The 18,383-nt window shown below is 42.5% G+C and overlaps 1 protein-coding gene across 3 annotated transcripts in view; it reads right to left on the bottom strand.

Annotated features, from left to right (window-relative positions):
* Positions 1–800: 800 nt before the first annotated feature.
* Positions 801–18,383, bottom strand: part of METTL6 (methyltransferase 6, tRNA N3-cytidine) — a 120,130-nt gene continuing 102,547 nt past the window's right edge. For 2 of the 3 annotated variants that reach the window (XM_087915853.1, XM_087915854.1), the window contains 2 exons: positions 2,291–2,419; positions 801–1,600 (listed from right to left, as the gene is read on the bottom strand). In XM_087915853.1, coding sequence (XP_087771979.1) covers positions 1,529–1,600; positions 2,291–2,419 — 201 coding nt within the window. In that variant the 3' untranslated portion in view covers positions 801–1,528. The remainder of the gene's footprint in view (positions 1,601–2,290; positions 2,420–18,383) is intronic. The other variant, XR_015740003.1, reaches the window with a different exon arrangement.

The following is an 18,383-nucleotide window of genomic DNA, read 5'->3' as shown; positions in this document are numbered from 1 at the left end:
ATTCCTTAATCTATAATAGTTACCATCCATCTGGTGGCTGCCCCTACTCACACTCAGGCCCCCTGGGTTGGGAAATTCCATCCATATTCTTGCATATAGGTGAGGACTTGTGCTAGGAAGAATCCCAATTTCTGGCAGTCCACCTCAAATTTTACCCCCAAGGGTGTGATCTTTCTCTCCAGGCATGTCTCTGGGTTGGCCGGGATTAATTCCCTGCTCTGGAATGGCAAGGGGTTGGGTACCTGGCATGGCTGCTGGTTCTCAGGCTTGTTCCATTGCTCGATCATTCTCAGCTGTATCAGGCTTGGGTTCTCTCAATTTCTGGTTCGCTCGCCCTCCTTTGTTGGCAACCTGGTTCATCCCGCCCTCCAGGGCTTCCCTCATGAGGCTATTTATGTACCGTTTCAGTCAGTCATCTGCCAGTGGTTCCTCAACCCATTCTTCCTGATCAGAAAGGGCTTCCAGGTCCATTTTCCACCTGCATTTACAGTTACCATGGGTGAGGGTTCTTCCATCCCAGCTGTCTCTCTTTCCTACACCTATAGACCATCAGGGCTTCATGGAATCTTTGCAGGTGTCTTTGGTGTCTTTGATGGGGTCCACAAAGCCAGTGTCTGGCTGGGTAGTTGTCAAAGTTTCTCCTCAGCATTTGGCTTACCCTTGCTCGTTGCTCTGTTCAGACATTTTTTGCAGGGTTCCCGCAGTAGAGTGAAGTTCTTTTTTGAAAGGAGAAAAAAAAATTCTTTCTGGGTTGACCACTATTGCAGACCCTGCTTTATGTAAGGCCCAGACTGTCTCACCTTCAAGCGATAAGAATGAACTTCTGAAAACTGGGTATTTCAAAAGGAATTCTTTATTGAAAAGGAAGTTATCCAGGTAATAGTCAAAGCAGGGTCTAATATGCCTCCAGACATGCAGCATAGAACCCCTCCCCTTAGTTCTGATGTGGATTTCATCAGTACAAAGCAGCAATATGTTAAATTCACCCCCCCTTTTTTTTCAGGAACATAGTTGAGAAGTTTCCCAGGAAGTTTCTTTTGGAGCTGGAATTTTTATGGCCTTTCACCTCTTGCTATCTCTCCAAGAGGTGACAAATTTCCACGCATCTGGGCTCCAGTTCCCAGTTGTATATCATGTGCAAATTATACAGATTCAATAAAGACTTAAGATATTCAGGTTACATCAAAAGGGATTACTTGTACCAACTCCCCCCCCCCCCTTCTTCCATTGAAGAATGGCAGATATACAGATCTGACACCCAGGCTAGGAAAGACAAAGGTCCTGGGACAGGATTAACCCATTAAGGCAGGAAAACAGGATCCAGGGCAATCACTTTAACTATGGGCACACAAATAAACCCATCAAGCTACAGGAGTTTCAAAGGGGAATTAAGCATAAAAGGCTCAGATTCACACACCCCAAGCTGGCTTGCAACCCAGGAAATGCTTGAACTGTGTCACACCTGCTTTTTGTTTTCCTTCATTAAAGAATCCCACTTTCTGACAGTTGCTCTGGAATTCATTTCTTTTCAGCATCCATGGTTTTTCCCAGCTGGGAATGAATTCAGAAAATTTATTCCAACAAACCCGCCCATATTCCACTGTAAGAAAAAGAATAATTTAGGTGATATCACAATTATTTTTTCCTTTTGTTTAGGGAAGGAAAAATCTATACTGCAGCTCTCTATAAGTCATAATTAAACCAAAAGAGAAAATTCTAAGGCCAATAATTGTTTCTATTATGTATTTAAAATAACTGCAATGTATTTACAATAAATGGATTACAAGAAATTTTGCAATGATATTAATAGTAGAGTCTGAGAAAAAGAACAAATGAGCCTTTTAATAAGATCCATGTGGGTGGTATTCATCACACTTGGAAGCAGAAAAAGGTCACTATCTCATAGGAAGCACACAGTTGAAATATCCATCATAGCATGCAGATCATATGCTATAAACAATACCATTGTATAGTGGAGACTTGGATTGTGACCATAATCCGTTCCCGGACTCCAGTTGTGACCCAATTTGGTGTCCGCAAGCACAACCAACTGCAAATGTGTGCAGTCAAAAAAAATGTCTCTGAAGGGGAAATTGGCATAGAAAGGGAATCTTTCTGCTCTGATTTTGTTCACCACCTGAGTGGATTGTGGATTTTTTGTTCGCCACCCAATTTGGTCATGAACAGGAGCATTTGTGATCCGAGGTTCCATTGTGTTTTTATTGTGCCTCTATAATTAAAGTTGGATTCTAATCAACTAACTGAATCGTTTTTTCAATTGTATTCTTACCTTCCTTGCAACCCTTCGGGCTTCCCAGTAAGGCTTTGAATCTTCTACAGATTTTCCAATCTTCTTCACAAGTTCATCGAGTTTTATTGTAGCTTCCACCAGAATTGACCGGAATTTCTGACGTGCGTCCTACAAAGAAAAACACAGCAAATCTGCTAATACATATTCTTCATTGATCACTAGCAACTGTCAATTTAGGTAAAACTAGGATTAGTTACCCAGCAGAACAATATTTGTATATTTCAAACTTAATAAAAATCAATTAAAACCTGAGATAGTGCTAAACTTAATAAATTATACTTCCCAATTTTTCTAAATTTCTAACACTTTTTGATACAACCTGATATAAAAAGAGATAGATTTTTTTTTTAAGATGTGACTTTTTGTTTGCATAATCAAGTAATCTTCATCTAGCTTTAATCTAAATAAAAAGCAATATTGCACAACATCTGCTCTGTCCCTGGGCCTCAACTCTTAATGCAGCATTGAGACCAACATAAGTATACAACTTTATATATTTTCAGGGGGAAAATGCTTTGGCTCTTCAGAAACATTAATCTCTTAACAGGTTACTTTTTCCAAATGACTAACTATTAAATGAAAAACCCTAGTTAATTTAATACCAATATCCAATCAATTAATAGCTTCATTGAATCAAATTAGTGTATTTTCAATCTCTTTTTTTTTAAACATCCATTGTTTTGTGTATTACTTCTTTTTCTTCAACTAAAGTAGGTCACATGATTAAATTATTCTTCAATTTATTCTTGACCTAATTAATTGCTTTGTTTTGCTACACAATACAATGCTATTCTTAGATCTAAAACCTGGAGATGGAAATCTCAAGATGGATATATTTACACCTCAAACAGGCTACAAGATTTCTGAGCAGACTAACTTATCCACTGACATTTGGAAAAGCACCCAGGTAGTTAATATTTACTTTAGTGCATATATTACTGGCAATACTACATAAAAAGCATGCACTCTCCTAAAGGGAAGGACAGAACAAAGTAATAGATAAGCAAAGAGCACCCATCCTTAAAAGATAATACATTCCTCAACTTACAACCACTACTGGGACCAAAATTTTCATTGCTAAGCAGGGTAGTGCTTCATCTGCGGAGGCTTTCAAGAAGAGACTGGACACTTGTCAGAAATTATATAGGGTCACCAGCAGGGGGTTGGACAAAATGACCTACAAAGTCTTTTCCACTTCTGTTGTTCTATAAGGTTCTGTAAAACTGTAATTGTTAAATGAGACATGGCCAATTTTATGCCTTTTTTCCTACAACTGTTAAGCAAATCATGTGATCATTAAGCAAATCCACCTTCTTCCCCTTGACTCTGCTTGTCAGAAACTGACTGGGAAAATTGCAAATGGATAAAATGCATATGACCCCAGGATGCTGCAATCTCATAAATACAAACCAGTTTCCAAGTAACCAAATTTTGTTCAGATATCTATAGGGATGTTACAAAAACAGGTTGTAAATCATTTTTGAAATGTCATTGTCACTAAACTAATAGTTGTAAATTGACTATCTGCATAAGCTCAATTGTACCCAATTAAGGACAATCTGCATAAGCTTAATTGTACCCAAAGCTGATCAAATGATTTTGACATCTGAGAGGAATAAATATCTGTTCTTAGAAGCAGAAACAACATAGGAAATTGAAAAATGGCTACTCTTTCACTTTCCTAAAACAATCATCCCATTCTAGGATTGAAAGAAATGTAATGCAACCAATGTTATAAATTGCCAACAGATAGTAGTACTGACACAGTAGAAGCTCTATCGTGTTCTTTAGCACTTATTTTTTTCACTTCAGTTAGCAGAAAGCTGCATTAGATCCTGTAGACTGTGAAATAACCAAGAAAAAATGTTTAATTGTGCACTATGACTTCATTCTCAACTGCTGAAGGAGTTCCTTTATATAGAATTCACTGTCAACTGCAGGTGGTTTTCACTGATTACCATGTTGACATAAGTTCTGTACCAAAATATATAAAGACATTGAAGCAGGAAGAGTTTATCAGGAAGAGTGTGATCAAGAACAAAGTGGGTAAGCTGTGATAACAATCAAAATGTTTCAACTAAGAAAGACTAATGAACTAACTAATGACATCAGTAAATTGTTCAAAGGGTGCTACCAAGCTTGGCATTTTTCATAGGAATGTGTAGGTATACTATTGATCATCAGTATCAGAAAAAATGGGATCTTCACATGTAAAGATATGTTGGGTGTTGAAATTTGCAAGCAATTGTGTCAGGATTCTGACCAATGCCCTAATTAAATCATGAGCCTCAGGCCAAGCTTCAAAAGAAATCCAGTTATTTATTAGGAGCTGTCAGCCTTCAAGATTCCTTTCCTTTCTTTTGCTTCTTTTGGCTGCCATAGTAAAGGAGGGGAGTGAAATAATTGGGCTTTGGGGGTGTGGAAAATGGGCTAGAGCAGTGGTTCCCAAACTTTTTAAGTGCACCACCTTGCACCCTTGGTGCTACAAATTCATCCTCAGTGCCCCCCACCCAGGGGTGGGATTCAAATTTCTGTGGCCTAATTTGAGGGTGTGGCTTGCTGGTCACGTGACTGGGTGGACAAGGCTTGCTGTTCATGTGACTGCCTGGGTGTGGCTTGGTGGTCACATGACCAGGTAGGTGTGGTTTGGTGGGCATGTTACTGGATGGGTGTGGTTTGGTGACTGGCAAACCAAATACAAGTGGTCCTCACTTAATGGCTGGTTGTTTAGCAAGTGTTCTAATTTATGACTGGCCTCCCCAGAGATACTTGACCTGTTATTGGAGTTTTGACAGCCATACACACACATATATACACACACTCCCTTCCAACCCTGCTAGAGCAGGTCAATTGGACTAGAATCGGCAAAGAATCTCTGATTAGATTCTTGTAGTGAATAGCTGATTCTTGTTGATGTGTTTTATTTGTATTTCTTTATTTTATGTTGCTGAATTGCATTGACATATGTGTCCCTTCTTGTGTACAACCAAGAAGATTTTGTTATTCTTTGCAGCAAAAAATTACCAACCTCTGGCTTTACTCTACTTTCAAACATGCCGGCACTGCTGCGTTCTAGGTGCCAGCCTCACAGGTCCACCCCATTGAGCCCACTGAACCAGAGGGATCTGCCCAAATCCAATCGGAGCAGTGAACCAAGTCAATGGGGTGAGCCTGAGAGAGGGAAAGAGAGAAAGAGAAAAGAAAGAGAGAGAGAAAGAGAGAAGGAAAAAAAGAGAGAAAACGGAAAGAAAGAAAAAGTGACAAAGAAAGGGGGGATGGAAGGAAGGGACAGAAAGAAAAAGAAAGAAGGAGGGAAGGAGGGAGGAGAAAGATATCTATTCTAGTCCAATCACCTGCTCCAGTAGGGTTAGAAGGGAGTGTGTGTGTGTGTGTGTGTGTGTGTGTGTGTGTGTGTAATTTACCAGTACATTTTGGTCTTGCCTTCTTCAGAATTGGCACTATAATTCTTTGGGGAAAAATAATTTTTAGGGTGGAGGTCTGGTCCAATGGATCATGTTTAAAGCCTCAACAAAATTTGAGAGCTTCCTGATAGTCTTGGCCATGTTTCGTCCACAAAACCTTTAATAGAAGCCAAAGATGTTTCAATGTGGACATTCAATGCATCAGGTCTCTCTCTATCTCTCTCTCACTCTCCCCCCCTCCCTCCCTCCCAGACTGGCTTTGCTCTACTTTCTTGATGTGCCTGTGGAACTGGCACCTCGAACATGGATGTATGGATGGATAGATAGAGACAAAGACAGGGAGACAGAGAGACAGGTGGGTAGGTAGATAGATATATCAATGGGTAGGTAGGTAGATATATTGGTAGGTAGGTAGATATATTGATAGGTAGGCAGGCAGGCAAGCAGGAAGGAAGACAGACAGACAGACCTTTTGGATGGATGGAGGGATGGATGGAGGGATGGATGGATGGATAGGTAGGTAGGTAGACAGACAGACAGAAAGACAGACAGACAGAACTTATGGATGGATGGATGGATGGATGGATGGATGGATGGATGGATGGATAAATAGATAGATTGGTAGATAGTTAGGAAGGCTTTGACCACATGCCCAATATCCAGGATCCCATTCAACCAAGCCTGCCCCTCTTTGTAGTTGCTGTGCCTGACAGCAAGTTCACAGGCTGCCCCTCCTGCCAGGGATCAGCCTCCCAAGTGCCCCCCCTCCTGGGGCACTCATGTTGTAGAGGGAGGTGCTGTTCCCTGCTTCCTGGAGCCAGTACAGGGCAGGGTTGAGGAAGCCCAGGGCAGGCAGTGGTGCAGCATTGGAAAAGTAGAGCAAAGCCATGCCACTGCCACTGCGTTCGAGGTGCCGCCCCCGCAGGCAAGTTGGGAAACATTGACTCTGGAGCCGGTGCCTCAATGGGTGAACCTGCAAGGCCAGCCAGCACCTTGAACACCCCCTGCCACCTCTTAATGCCCCTCTGCTGGCCCCCTTGGGGATGCTAAGAGGTGACGGGGGTGGCACTTTGAACGTGGCCGTGGGGGCACATAATGTGCCACTGCTTCCGCATTGGAGGTGCTGGCTCTGGAGCGTTACGACAGTCAGTGGGTGAACCTGCAGGGCCAGCGCCTCAAACATCTCCCTGCCACCTCTTACTGTCCCCAAGATGGCCAGCAGAGGGGCGCTAAGAGGCAGCAGGGGGGTGGCGCATCAAACGCAGCCGCAGAGGCACATAATGTGCCACCGTTTCTGCATTGGAGGCACTGGCTCTGGAGCGGTGCTAGTCAATGGGTGAACCTGCAGGGCAGTGCCTCGAACGCCCCCCCTTGCTACTTACTGCACCCCCTGCCAGCCCCCTTGCCTCTTAGCACCTCTAAGGCATCCTGCCACCCCCCAGGGGGCAGTACCACTTTGGGAACCACTAGACTAGAGGTTTAGAGAATAAAAAGTATAAACTGGGGGAAAAGTTTCTTGTTTATGCTTACTTGCTGTGCTATGTGCAGGCACAACTCCTTATCAAAATAGGCCAAGGTCAATGGACAGATGTCTGCATCACCACCTGAAGATGCCCCACATGACATTATGTTATGACTCCCCTTCAAAATTCAAACAAACAAAACAGAAAGCAGCCATTTCACAATTAAATCAAATGGAAAGAAGTCTTACAAGATAACGGCTGGCAGAAACCACAGCATAAATCTTTACTCTGTCTGGCAAACCAGTCCTGGCAATAAATCTCCAGTCTCAGAGCTTCTTGCTGTAACGTCCTCACTCAAATAGTCACTTTGTTCCTGGAAAAATGTACCAGCCCAGCTGTGTCCTTTTATACTCATTGAGGCAATGTGCTAATTTACTGACTCGCTCTCCTCATTCGCTCCAGCTGATTTTGCCTTCTCAATCGTCTTCTGTTCCTTACATTTAACCACAAATTTTCCAAGTTCTCATCTCCACTAGAAGACTCTCTCAAAACTTCCCTGTCAGCCATTCCCGGCTGTTGATCAGATAAGGAACCAGAGGAGGTCAAAGGTCCTGACAATTCTAATACATCAGGTCTGTCGTCCTTTGTCACGTCCATCTCCTCATCCTGGTTATCAGTCCAATCACTGAGCCATGCCGGCTCATATTTTTCTGCCATGACCTCCTCACTTGAACTCATATCAGTCACAGGAGCTGAATCTAAGCCCGGAGCCACAACACCATTATATACAACTTTAATTGGATGGACAGTTTGAACTATTGTGGGTGGGAACGTTGCCATCAATTTGTATATGTGGTTTTCACAGGCAATTCCTCAAATTCAGAATTCCTTTGATGCTACCACTTAATTTCTAGTAAGATATCTTTTCTCTAATTAATCGAGTCTAAGTGTTTCTTTCTTGGATTTTGAATGGAGCACCAGCTGACATTATTCTGAATCTCAGTTTACAGCCCACCCGGAGAATTAATACTTTTTCTTCCGAGGGGGTCTGAAAACAATGTCCAATCCAGCCAACAACCAAGAGGATTTGGGAGCTACTGGAAGACCAGCTTCCCTGCTTCTAGATGCTGCAGGGAAGGCTGAGTTGCTAGCTGGGCTACATCTCGATGAGAAACTGGCAGTCACACCCAAATGGTCTCTGGGGGTCGGATGGAAGGAGCTGGAGGAAGAACCCCCTCCAGAGTTGACCATTACTCGACGGCGTCAGGGATAGGAGGCTTGGCAGGATGAACAGAAGAGGAATCTTCTATTAATTCAAGCCTCTAAATGAAGCTGTCTGAGGAATCCAACCTGATCAAAGATATGAGAGGGAAAAGGGGGAGGCAGCTGCAGCAGTGAGAGCCCAGCCAGCCATCCCCATAAATCAACCTGGGCCAGTTCAACAGGCGGCAGCAGCCCAGGGGCTCCTGACAGGGGGGAGCAATTACAAGAGGGCATCAAGCTCCAAAGGTGCCTCCATTGGAAGTAAAATATGGAGGGGATCCCAAGGAGTTAGGGTTCTTCCTAGCTCAAATGTGAAATCACACGGAAGAATATGGCGAGGATTTTTTCTCAGAGGCAGCTAAAGTCAGATGTGTTACCAGGGCTTTGGAAGGAATGGCTGCAAAATGGATGGTGACTTTGCATAATGATAATGCCCCCCAGTTGATGAATTATGACCTGTTCATGGCAGCGTTGCATGCCAGATTTGAAGAACCACTAGCTGAACGTAAGGCTAGGATTAGAATGAAAACCATAAATCAGGGGCAGAGATCAGTGGCTGAATACACCCAGGAATTTAGAGAGCTGGCATGCCATATTTGAGGCTGGTCCCAAGGGGCCCTGATAGAATCTTTTAAAGATGGGTTGAATGAAGATTTATCAAAGCTGCATAGCCAAAATGGACCCCAGTGATCAGCAACTCTGGTATGTGTTGGCAGCAGAAGTAGAGATCGATCTGACCCAAAACAGATGCAGGGGTGGCCTTGGTTGGAGCAAGCCCTCCCCCATCAGCCCTTGAGAAGCCCAAAAGCTTCAGAAGGGAGGATTAACAGTAAAGCCCAAGACCATCGCATGCTTCCGATGTGGGAAGGAAGGTCCCTGGGCTGCAGACTGCCGTGCTAAGCTGGAGCCAAAAGGGGCATGAGCAGGAGAAAGGAAACCTGAAAAAACTCTAGTCAAGCCACGTGAAACGGCACTTAAAGTGGAGGAGGTTGTACTCAATGACACCATGGGAGTTAGAACAACTGTGGTCATTTATTGATAAAAACCTTGAACAAGGGTTCATCCAACCTGCTAGGCCTTGAGTAGTGGCCCCAGTATTATTCCGCAGAAGAAAGATTGCTCACTTCATTTGTGTGTTAACTATAGAAATTTAAATACAATTTCGGTGGAGAATGTGTACCCCCTCCCCTTGATGAAGGACATGTTGGCCCATCTAGCCAAAGGGTAAAATTTTACGAAATTTGATTTGAGAGAGGCTTACTACTGAGTTTGAATCAAGGAGGGAGATGAATGGAAAATTGCTTTTAATTGCCTAATGGGATGTTTCCATTCAATGTTCTCCTACTTGGCCTACAGGGGCTCCTGCTGTATTCATGCAAATGATAAATGAGGTTTTGCATGAACATTTATACAAGGGGGTACTGGTTTATCTTGTTGATATCCTTATATCACCAAGACTCTTGACAAGCATTTGAAATTAGTACGGTCAGTTTTGAAAAAACTTTGAGCTGCTGAATTGTATGAGAAGTTATCCAAGTGTGATTTCCATCAAAAGAAAATTGACTATTTAGGCTACCACATATCACATGACGGCATAGAAATGGATCTGGGCAAAGTTCAGGCAGTTTTGGAATGGGCCCCTCCCTGCATCAGAAAGCAATTGCAAAGTTCCCTGGGGTTTGCTAATTTTTACCGTTAGTTTATCCCAGCCTTTGTGAAGATTGCTTTGCCTATTCCAAACCTCCTACAAACTAAGGGGGAGGTGAAACCAAAGCCCAGTAAACTGCTAGAATGGTCCATGGAGTGTCAAGCCGCTTTTGAAAAATTAAAATGACTTTTGGCAGCTGAACCGGTACTAAAGCACCTGGACATGGATGCCCCTTTTGTAATTCAAGCTGATGTGAGTGATGTAGCAGTGGGGGCAATGCTACTGCAAGCAAACGAGACGGGGACTCTGTAACCATGTGCTTACACCTCCTGCAAACTAACTGACACAGAAAGAAGATGGGTTATTTGGGAAAAGGAAGATTTTGCTGTCCATTGGGATTTTGCTGTCCATTAACCTGGAGGCATTTTCTAGAGGGGGCAAAACATCCCTTTGAGGTGTAGATGGATCATAAAAATTTAGAGGCTCTAAAAATGCCTCGAAAATTGTCACCTAAGCTAGTCCACTGGGCACAATACTTCAAACGGTTTAATTTCTCATTTAAATACATCCGGGGGGGGGGGAGGAGTGAACTTCATGGCAGATACACTGTTTATATTACCTCAATATAATAGTGCCCATCCAGAAATGATCTGCCCCATTGTCCCGACTAAGCAATTAGCAGCTCCAATGGTTACTACAGCCCCCCAAATAGGTTGATTTATCAAATGATTTGTCTGCACAGTTAAAAGAAGCTTTGAAACTAGATGATTGGTTCCTGACCCACTCAAATAACTGTACAGTTAGAGATGGATTGGCATGGGTGGGAGCTAAATTGTATGTGCCAGTTGAGAAAACCAATTTTACAACAAGCACATGATTCCAAAGCTGCTGGTCATTTTGGGTTTGTGAAGACCTTACACTTGGTTAAAAGGCAATTTTGGTGGCCTCCTTTAAAAAAGGTCATTGAAGCTTATGTGGCTAGTTGTCCTATCTGTGCTTCAGCCAAATGGCCACCTGGTAAACCAGCTGGCTTGCTCAAAATGTAGCCAGGCCAACTGCCCTGTGGAAAGACATTTCTATGGACTTTGTTAGGAATGTAAGTCACCTAACAGCTATTTGGGTTGGAAATATATAAACCAGGATAGATATTTTAATACTGCATCTTTAAGAAAATGCAAAAAAAACACCACCCTGTAATTGGATGTGGTTCAACAAATGGCCATAAGATGGAGCCAGAAACCTGGGTTGTTTAGTCTTAGTCTTAGTCTCAGAAGAAGTCTCAGTGAGTCTCTGTTTCCTTCTGTTGGAGAGTTTTGCCGTTCCTGTATTGACTGTTATTCTTGGATTTGATGTAAGTCTGATACTGAACTGTTTTTGACACTGGACTTTGTTATTGGATTATCCCTGGACTGAAAACTGACCGATTTAACCTGTGAATGACTTTGGACTGCTTATCTTTGAACTTTGCTTAAACCTTAAATGTCTCTGTCCTTCACCCTTGTAGGCTTTTTAGAAGTAAGGGTAAGTAGTAGTAAGTAGAAGTAAGGGTCCTGATTTTGGGCACTACCTCTGAAAGTGGCTGATCTGAACCTTGAGAAGAACTTAGATTATTTAGCCTGGGCCTAAGGTGGTTGGGCACTTCCTGATGTGAGGCTGTCTCCTCAAGACTTGCCTCACCAGACTCCATTTTGAAAAGAAGTATTCCACTTGAGGCAGAAGCACTTGAAAGTTCTGCTGCCTGAAATGTGCTGCTTTAAAAACAATCAGAATCTGCCCTGGAATGCAGGGCAGTGATTCTGTTGCCTCTCTGCAGCCATGGGTCAGTCTTGGGGCCTCGGTCCAATTTTGCTGGCAAGGACTGGCCATTACTAAGCAGGCGCTCATCAAAAAATGGAGGGCTTCCAATAATGGAGGGAAGTCTTGTCCTAAGACACTGCTGCCAATCTCCCCCAAAAATATATACTTGAGATGCCAGGCAGGGATTCTGGCCCTTTCTGCAGCTGTGGAATTAAACCTGTGGCCTCAACCGCCAAAAGCAAGAAAGGAAGCCTGCGTGCCATTCTGACAGCCTGGCTGACACATCCAGAGGCCCTTGCTGTCAGCATTGACACTTTAAGAGTATGTCCAAGTGGCTCTGGCCCCTTCCACAGCCACAGATTAAACAAAGGGCTTGGGTACTTTTTGGAGCCAGAGCGGCGGGAAAAAAAACAAGCCGGCATGCTTTTGACAGCTCTCTATTATATCTAATAGTGATCTCTATTTCTTTGCTGGAGAATTCAGTAAAACAAACTATTAGCAAAAGTGGATCTCCCCAGTTCCACCTGGGCCACCATAGGTGCCCCAACTTGAGTGACATTGAGCTAGACATGCTCACCCTTGACACACCCATCTGGACATGCCACCAAGAGGTCAAACACAACCTTGATGCGGCCCTCATTGAAATTGAGTTTGACATGCCTGCTCTATTTAAATTAAAATTATGGAAGTGTAGGCATTACTATTCATTCAACCCTCTTACATAGGGCAGAGTCTGAACTTCAGAGTTCATTTTTGTGTTTCTGCAAGCTTGACTTCTTCAAAAATAAAGTTTTGCAGTAGCCATTCCTCCAAAATTACTGAATGTTGGTTGGTTGTTTCTAAGTCTAAACCAATAGTTTATTTTATTTATTTCTATTCTGTCTTTATTATTTTTACAAATAACTCAAGGTGGCAAAGATATCTAACATTCCTTCCTCCTCCTATTGTCCCCACTATAATAATATAATAATAATAATACTTTATTTGCAGTCACAGACCAAAACACAAATACAACAAAAGAAGACCATTGGAAAATTAGTCATGAACAATTGGTCACCAAAATTTTGACAGAGCGTTCTCCTCTGATGGTTACAGCTCTCAAAAAAAAATTGGAAACCTGAGAAGTGATGTATGAGGAGCCATCCCCTAGACAATATAAGAACAAATTACTAACATTGGGTCTAGAAGGGTCTGTTTCAAGGAGAGACAGTAACTTAGATCTGCCTGCATTATACATAGGGCAATGTAAAAGGACATGCTCCACAGTTTCAACCTCAGCTCTGTCACAGGGGCATAGCCACTCATTAATCAGGAGCCTCTTAAATCGCCCATCCAGTACTGCTGAGGGCAGGACATTAAAGTGAGCTAGGGAGAAAGCTCTTCTATACTTGGGAATGGTTAGAGTGTAAAAATAGGAAGCCATCCTCAGTCCGTAATTATTAAATTGGCTGAAGATCAGAGGGGAGCAAGTTTTGTTAGCTCTGGCTCATAGTCATAGTTGGGCTACCCTAAATTGGGTGTCCTTAAGGCCATAAACGCCAGGGAGAGGTAGCTACCAGGAACTGCCAGAAAGAGCACCTGAAACCACCATTTAAAGGTGTTAATCCACACCATACATTTGACTGATCGAGTGCCCAGTTCCAGGTACATCAGAGAAAAGCCAATACTGTCTTTGGGAAGACCCAAAGACAGCCTGGGTTCTTTCAATACAATCCTTGAAGCCCCGTATCCATAAGGGAATTCCGTAAAGAGTTTGAGCCAAAGTTTTGGCTTTGTAAATACGCAGAGCATAAGGAATAAACTGGCCTCCTTGGGTATAAAAAAAAATATCTTAAAATCTGCTGGTGACTACAGGAGGCCGAATTCAGTACCTGGATTCGATGTCTAGTCCAAGCATCAGTGCTCTGAAATCGAATACCTAAATACTTAAAATGGAAAACCTGCTTAACAGCATTACCATTGATAGCCCAGTTATACAATTTCTGGGCTCTAGAGAACACCAATACTTTGGATTTGTCATAATTAATAGACAAGTGGTTCTCAGCACAGTAAGACCCAAATGCAGAAAGTAATCTTTTCAGACCTGGCCTTGACAATGAAAGGAGGGCCGCATCGTCAGCATAAAGGAGAAGCGGGATCTTCGCAGTTGACAGCTTTGGAGCGTGGGACTCAATATGTCCAATGTGAAAGGCCAAGTCAGATAAGAATAAATTAAACAAAAGAGGAGCCAGAATACAACCCTGCCTTACTCCATTCTTAATCGGGATAGGATTTGAAAATTCTCCCTGCAAACCACACCTGACCTGACTGGTTGTACAAGGATCTAATTAGGAACAGAAGACATCTATTGATAGAACTTTTGAGCAGTTTTGACCACAACAGTCCCCTAGGGACTGAGTCAAACACTGACTTTAGGTCAATTAAAGCAGTAAAAAGTTTGCCACCTGGTATGGTAGTATATTTATCGACCAGGTGCGCTAAGACAAAGCAGTGGTCCAGTATGGCACAGCCCGCTTTAAACTCAATCTATTCAGCACCAATAATATTAGACTCCTCAACCCAAGTGAGGAATCTACATTGGAGATATTTAGCATACAGTTTCCCAATGATGGAGAGCAGGCTTACGGGGCAATAGTCAACTGGGTTGTTCCTATTTCCTCGTTTAAAAACTGGAACAATAATTGCTAAGCTCCAGGAGGTAGGGATCCTGCCAGAGGTACTGATATGCATAAAGAGTCTTGCTAAGAGAGGAATCCACCACTCGGGATTGGATTTTAGCAAATCAGGGGGTATAGCATCAGGGCCAGGGGCTTTGCCTGACTTGAGTTCGGAGATAAGCTCGGTAATCCCAGCTTGAGTCACAGGTTGCCAGTCAGGAACTGCAGGAGGCAGCTGTGGCCCAAGCACAGTCGAACTTGTTGACGCCTGGAAAATTGCCACGAAATTGTTTTCCCAATCTCTGTTGGAAATACAGCAGAGGGGGAGTTCTTGATGACCCGGCAAGGAGCTTGCAATAATTTGCCAAAATAATCGAGTGTTCTTCTGCTGAATGGAGAGGAGTAGTAGAAGTTCCAGAAATTGTCTTGATGTAAGGCAGTCTCATAAATAGATGGAATCCCAGAGGCACTGACCTGGGACTTATTTACTAAGGAACCTTGGGTGCTCTGGGCTGGTGTCACTTCCTTTGGGGCCGTTTCTTCCCAGCTGATCAAATCAAGGGAAGCTTCCTGGTAAGATGCTACCGCTGCAGGGGGTTAATTTGACTGGTTGTAGGAGGAACAGTCAGGCTACCATCTGAGAGGATGCCAACTGGAGTTTTGCAGGAATAGGTGTATAATTAGTACGTGATGTAGTATCCGAGATGGCATTCAAGGTTGGCACATTAATACAGTATGTGCTGCTGAGGATCTTTTGGGGGCAATAAATCTCCTGCCACTCACAAATTGTCAATTACTCAAGAGTGGCTTAATCGACATATCTTTGAAGACTCATCTTGGCAGAATTCTGAAGGATCTTAAGAGGGGTCATCTTCTGAAAAATAGTTTTGGAGTGTTGGAGTTGTCAAAACTGAGTAGCACTCTAAGTGCAGTATTCAGGAGAGGGGTAAAAGTTCAACCTTCTTCAAATCATCAGCTTTTAGCCCCAATAACTGTAATATATGGCCCCTAACCAGCTGTGTTGAACCCCAGTGAGGTAAGTTGCCATTAATGGGATTAATGATGAGGGCCACCTGTTTTGACTGTAAGACCAGGTGACTGTTTGCATCAAAAGATGAAAAGTTCGAACTATTGGTAGGATTACATTGGCCAGTGCTTTTGCTGAGGCTTGGCAGGGAGAACCCTGCCGCTGCATCAGGCTGCTGAGTGATCAACCCAGGTTCCTACTGGTAGTCCAGGACACTAAGTAGTTTAAAGTACTTATTATTTTATCAAGCTGGAGCTGAATGCTCGCTGTAGTTTCTGCAACCAAGAAACATTGCTGAGCCAAAAGTTCTTTAAGGGTGGGGGCATTGGTTGGGGGCTGTAGTTTTAGATAAGCCTTTGTTCTCAACTCGGGGGCGATGCCCTCAACTGTCGGAAGATTGTGACAACCAGCAGCAGCCAGACAAAAGGGAGCAGAAACTTTCGAACCGAGAGGCCGAGCTAAAACAAAGTCTTTAATCTTGGATTGCTTCAGAGAAGGTTGAGGAACCAGGTCAGTGAAAGATCTGCTCCTTTCCCTTGTCTTCATTATATTAAGTAGCACAATAGAGGGGGAGCTGTGTAATATAGCATAGAGTCTAGTCACTGAAACAAGTCCTAAATCCAGAGGAAAAGGAATTGCTGTGTGAATTGCATTTATCATAGAATTTCACCTTTGGCTTTTTAATTTGTGCTGTATATCCTATAACTCTGTCATGTGCACATATAATGCCAAGTAATAGCTAAACACATTTCCTTTGCTTGTTTGAAAGATTGTTTCAGCTCATCTGGCACCCTGAAAGTCTGGATCATATATAGGAGTTAAACATGAACCTTGGTTTAGCAACCATGGTAGCAAAGTTCAAATAATAAGTAAATCACATTACAACTCAACCCTATGCGTGAACTTAGTCAGTAGTATGTGACAATGTAAAAATGTATGTCTAGCTTTCAGTCTACATTGCTGAAAAGAATCACAGTATAAGATGAATTGAATTTCAGACTAGTAATTTCCAGTGTTTATTAAGAACCATGGAGAATTCCAGGTAAAGAAGGCTGTTGAGACTAGCATAGACTTCAGTATTTGTGAGACACAGTAAGATGTTGCCAAGGGATCCCTTCCTATGACCTCAAATCTTGTTCAGAACGTTTCACAAATATTTATTTGGCTTGAAAGGCCAAAGCAAAACAAATTTCCCAGCTGGGAATTTCAAGACTTCAAAAACATCAGAGTCCTTTAACACTGTTAGTCTCTGTAAATTCAACTAATTTGAAAGTATCATTTTCCTACTTGATTCACATACAAATTTGTGAATAATAGAGAATAAATATTTTAAAGTGGAATTTAATTGTCAGAAGTATTTACAGCCTGAAATAAACAAGAACAGAATTAGAAGACTGATGCTGATAAAAAAGCACAATTATGATATAGAACAGAAGGAAGCATCCATTGTCTGTCCATTCAAGAACAACTGGTCAAATGCAGAGAGGAGGAACAGCTGTAAGCAATGGCAGAATGAGTACAGAGCACTAAATTGATTAATATGACTCTCCATCCAGAGCATATTATATAGCCTCAGTTGGCGCAGTGGTTAGAGTGCAGTACTGCAAACTACTTCTGCTGCAGCCAGCTGCCTGCAATTTGGCAGACTGAATCTCACCCGGCTCAAGGTTGACTTAGCCTTCCATCCTTCTGAGGTGGGTAAAATGCAGATCCAGATTGTTGGAGGCAATAGGCTGACTCTGTAAACCACTTAGAGAGGGCTGTAAAGCATTATAAAGCGGTATATAAGTCTAAGTGCTATTGCTATATTCATTTTACTACCAGTTCCGTGGATGTGCTTTAAAAGCTATAATCGTCTTACTATACTGCAATAGAATATAGTGCAATATTATTTTGCTTGTCTGATTTGATTAAAGAATAGGAAAACAAACAATAGTCTGGCCTGGCTGCTATTTATATGACATTTGGGGAATACAAATGTGACCAAAATTGGGCTAAAAATCCCAGGCATTGAGCAAAGTGGTCATTAAGTGAAATGCTCACATGGCTGCTTTGCTCACTGACTCTGATCCTGGCACTCTCAATTGTGGTTGTTAAGCAATCTTCTGGATAGTTAAGAGGACAGAGACTCAGGTAAAGAGCATGAAATGCCTCTCAGTGAAAGACCCTGGGAAAATCATGGAGGAGGGGATTTTTATTGGGCTACAAGAATGGAGCTAAAATGTTTAAGATTTTAACTCTCTTTCTGCAGTCCATCGAAAGATTTCATCCCAGAAGGAGGGGAGGAAAAATCTTTCATTGGTCTAAAAATCTCAGTTCTGTGGGGACAGACACATAGAGCTGAGGTTCCCCCAACAGACAACTCTTTCAACCAACCCCTAAAGACTAGAGCAAGCCCTCTTAGTAGGCAGCAGTAACTTTCAACTTTCTCTTCCCCACTGATTTTGTGAGAAGATTACAAATGATTGTGAGATGCTTGCCAGCTGGTCATAAGTGCAAACATGCTTTCAAGTACCCATATTATGATCATGGGACCAGGAGGAGTGGCACAACACTTTATGACAGCTGGAAAAGCTTAGGGACCCTTTCTGAAGCTTAAACCACCAGTGATAAATAAAGGACTATCGGTACATTAAACTTTTAGTACTTCAATTTCTTAAACCAATGGAAGCAATCTTTGGTAAATAATATAGAAGTCGTTCTTCTTAATTAATTTCTAAAATTGGATTCCAGTATGAAATTGTTGGACTAGAATGGACATACTGATCTGGTATGATTTGATAAGATCAACATTT

Source organism: Pseudonaja textilis, chromosome Z (genome assembly GCF_049901715.1).
Source record: "Pseudonaja textilis isolate UNSWEBS1 chromosome Z, rPseTex1.2, whole genome shotgun sequence".
In the NCBI taxonomy this organism is placed as follows: Eukaryota; Metazoa; Chordata; class Lepidosauria; order Squamata; family Elapidae; genus Pseudonaja; species Pseudonaja textilis.
The sequence above is the reverse complement of the archived record's forward strand: the minus strand, read 5'-3'. Positions and strand labels throughout refer to the sequence as shown.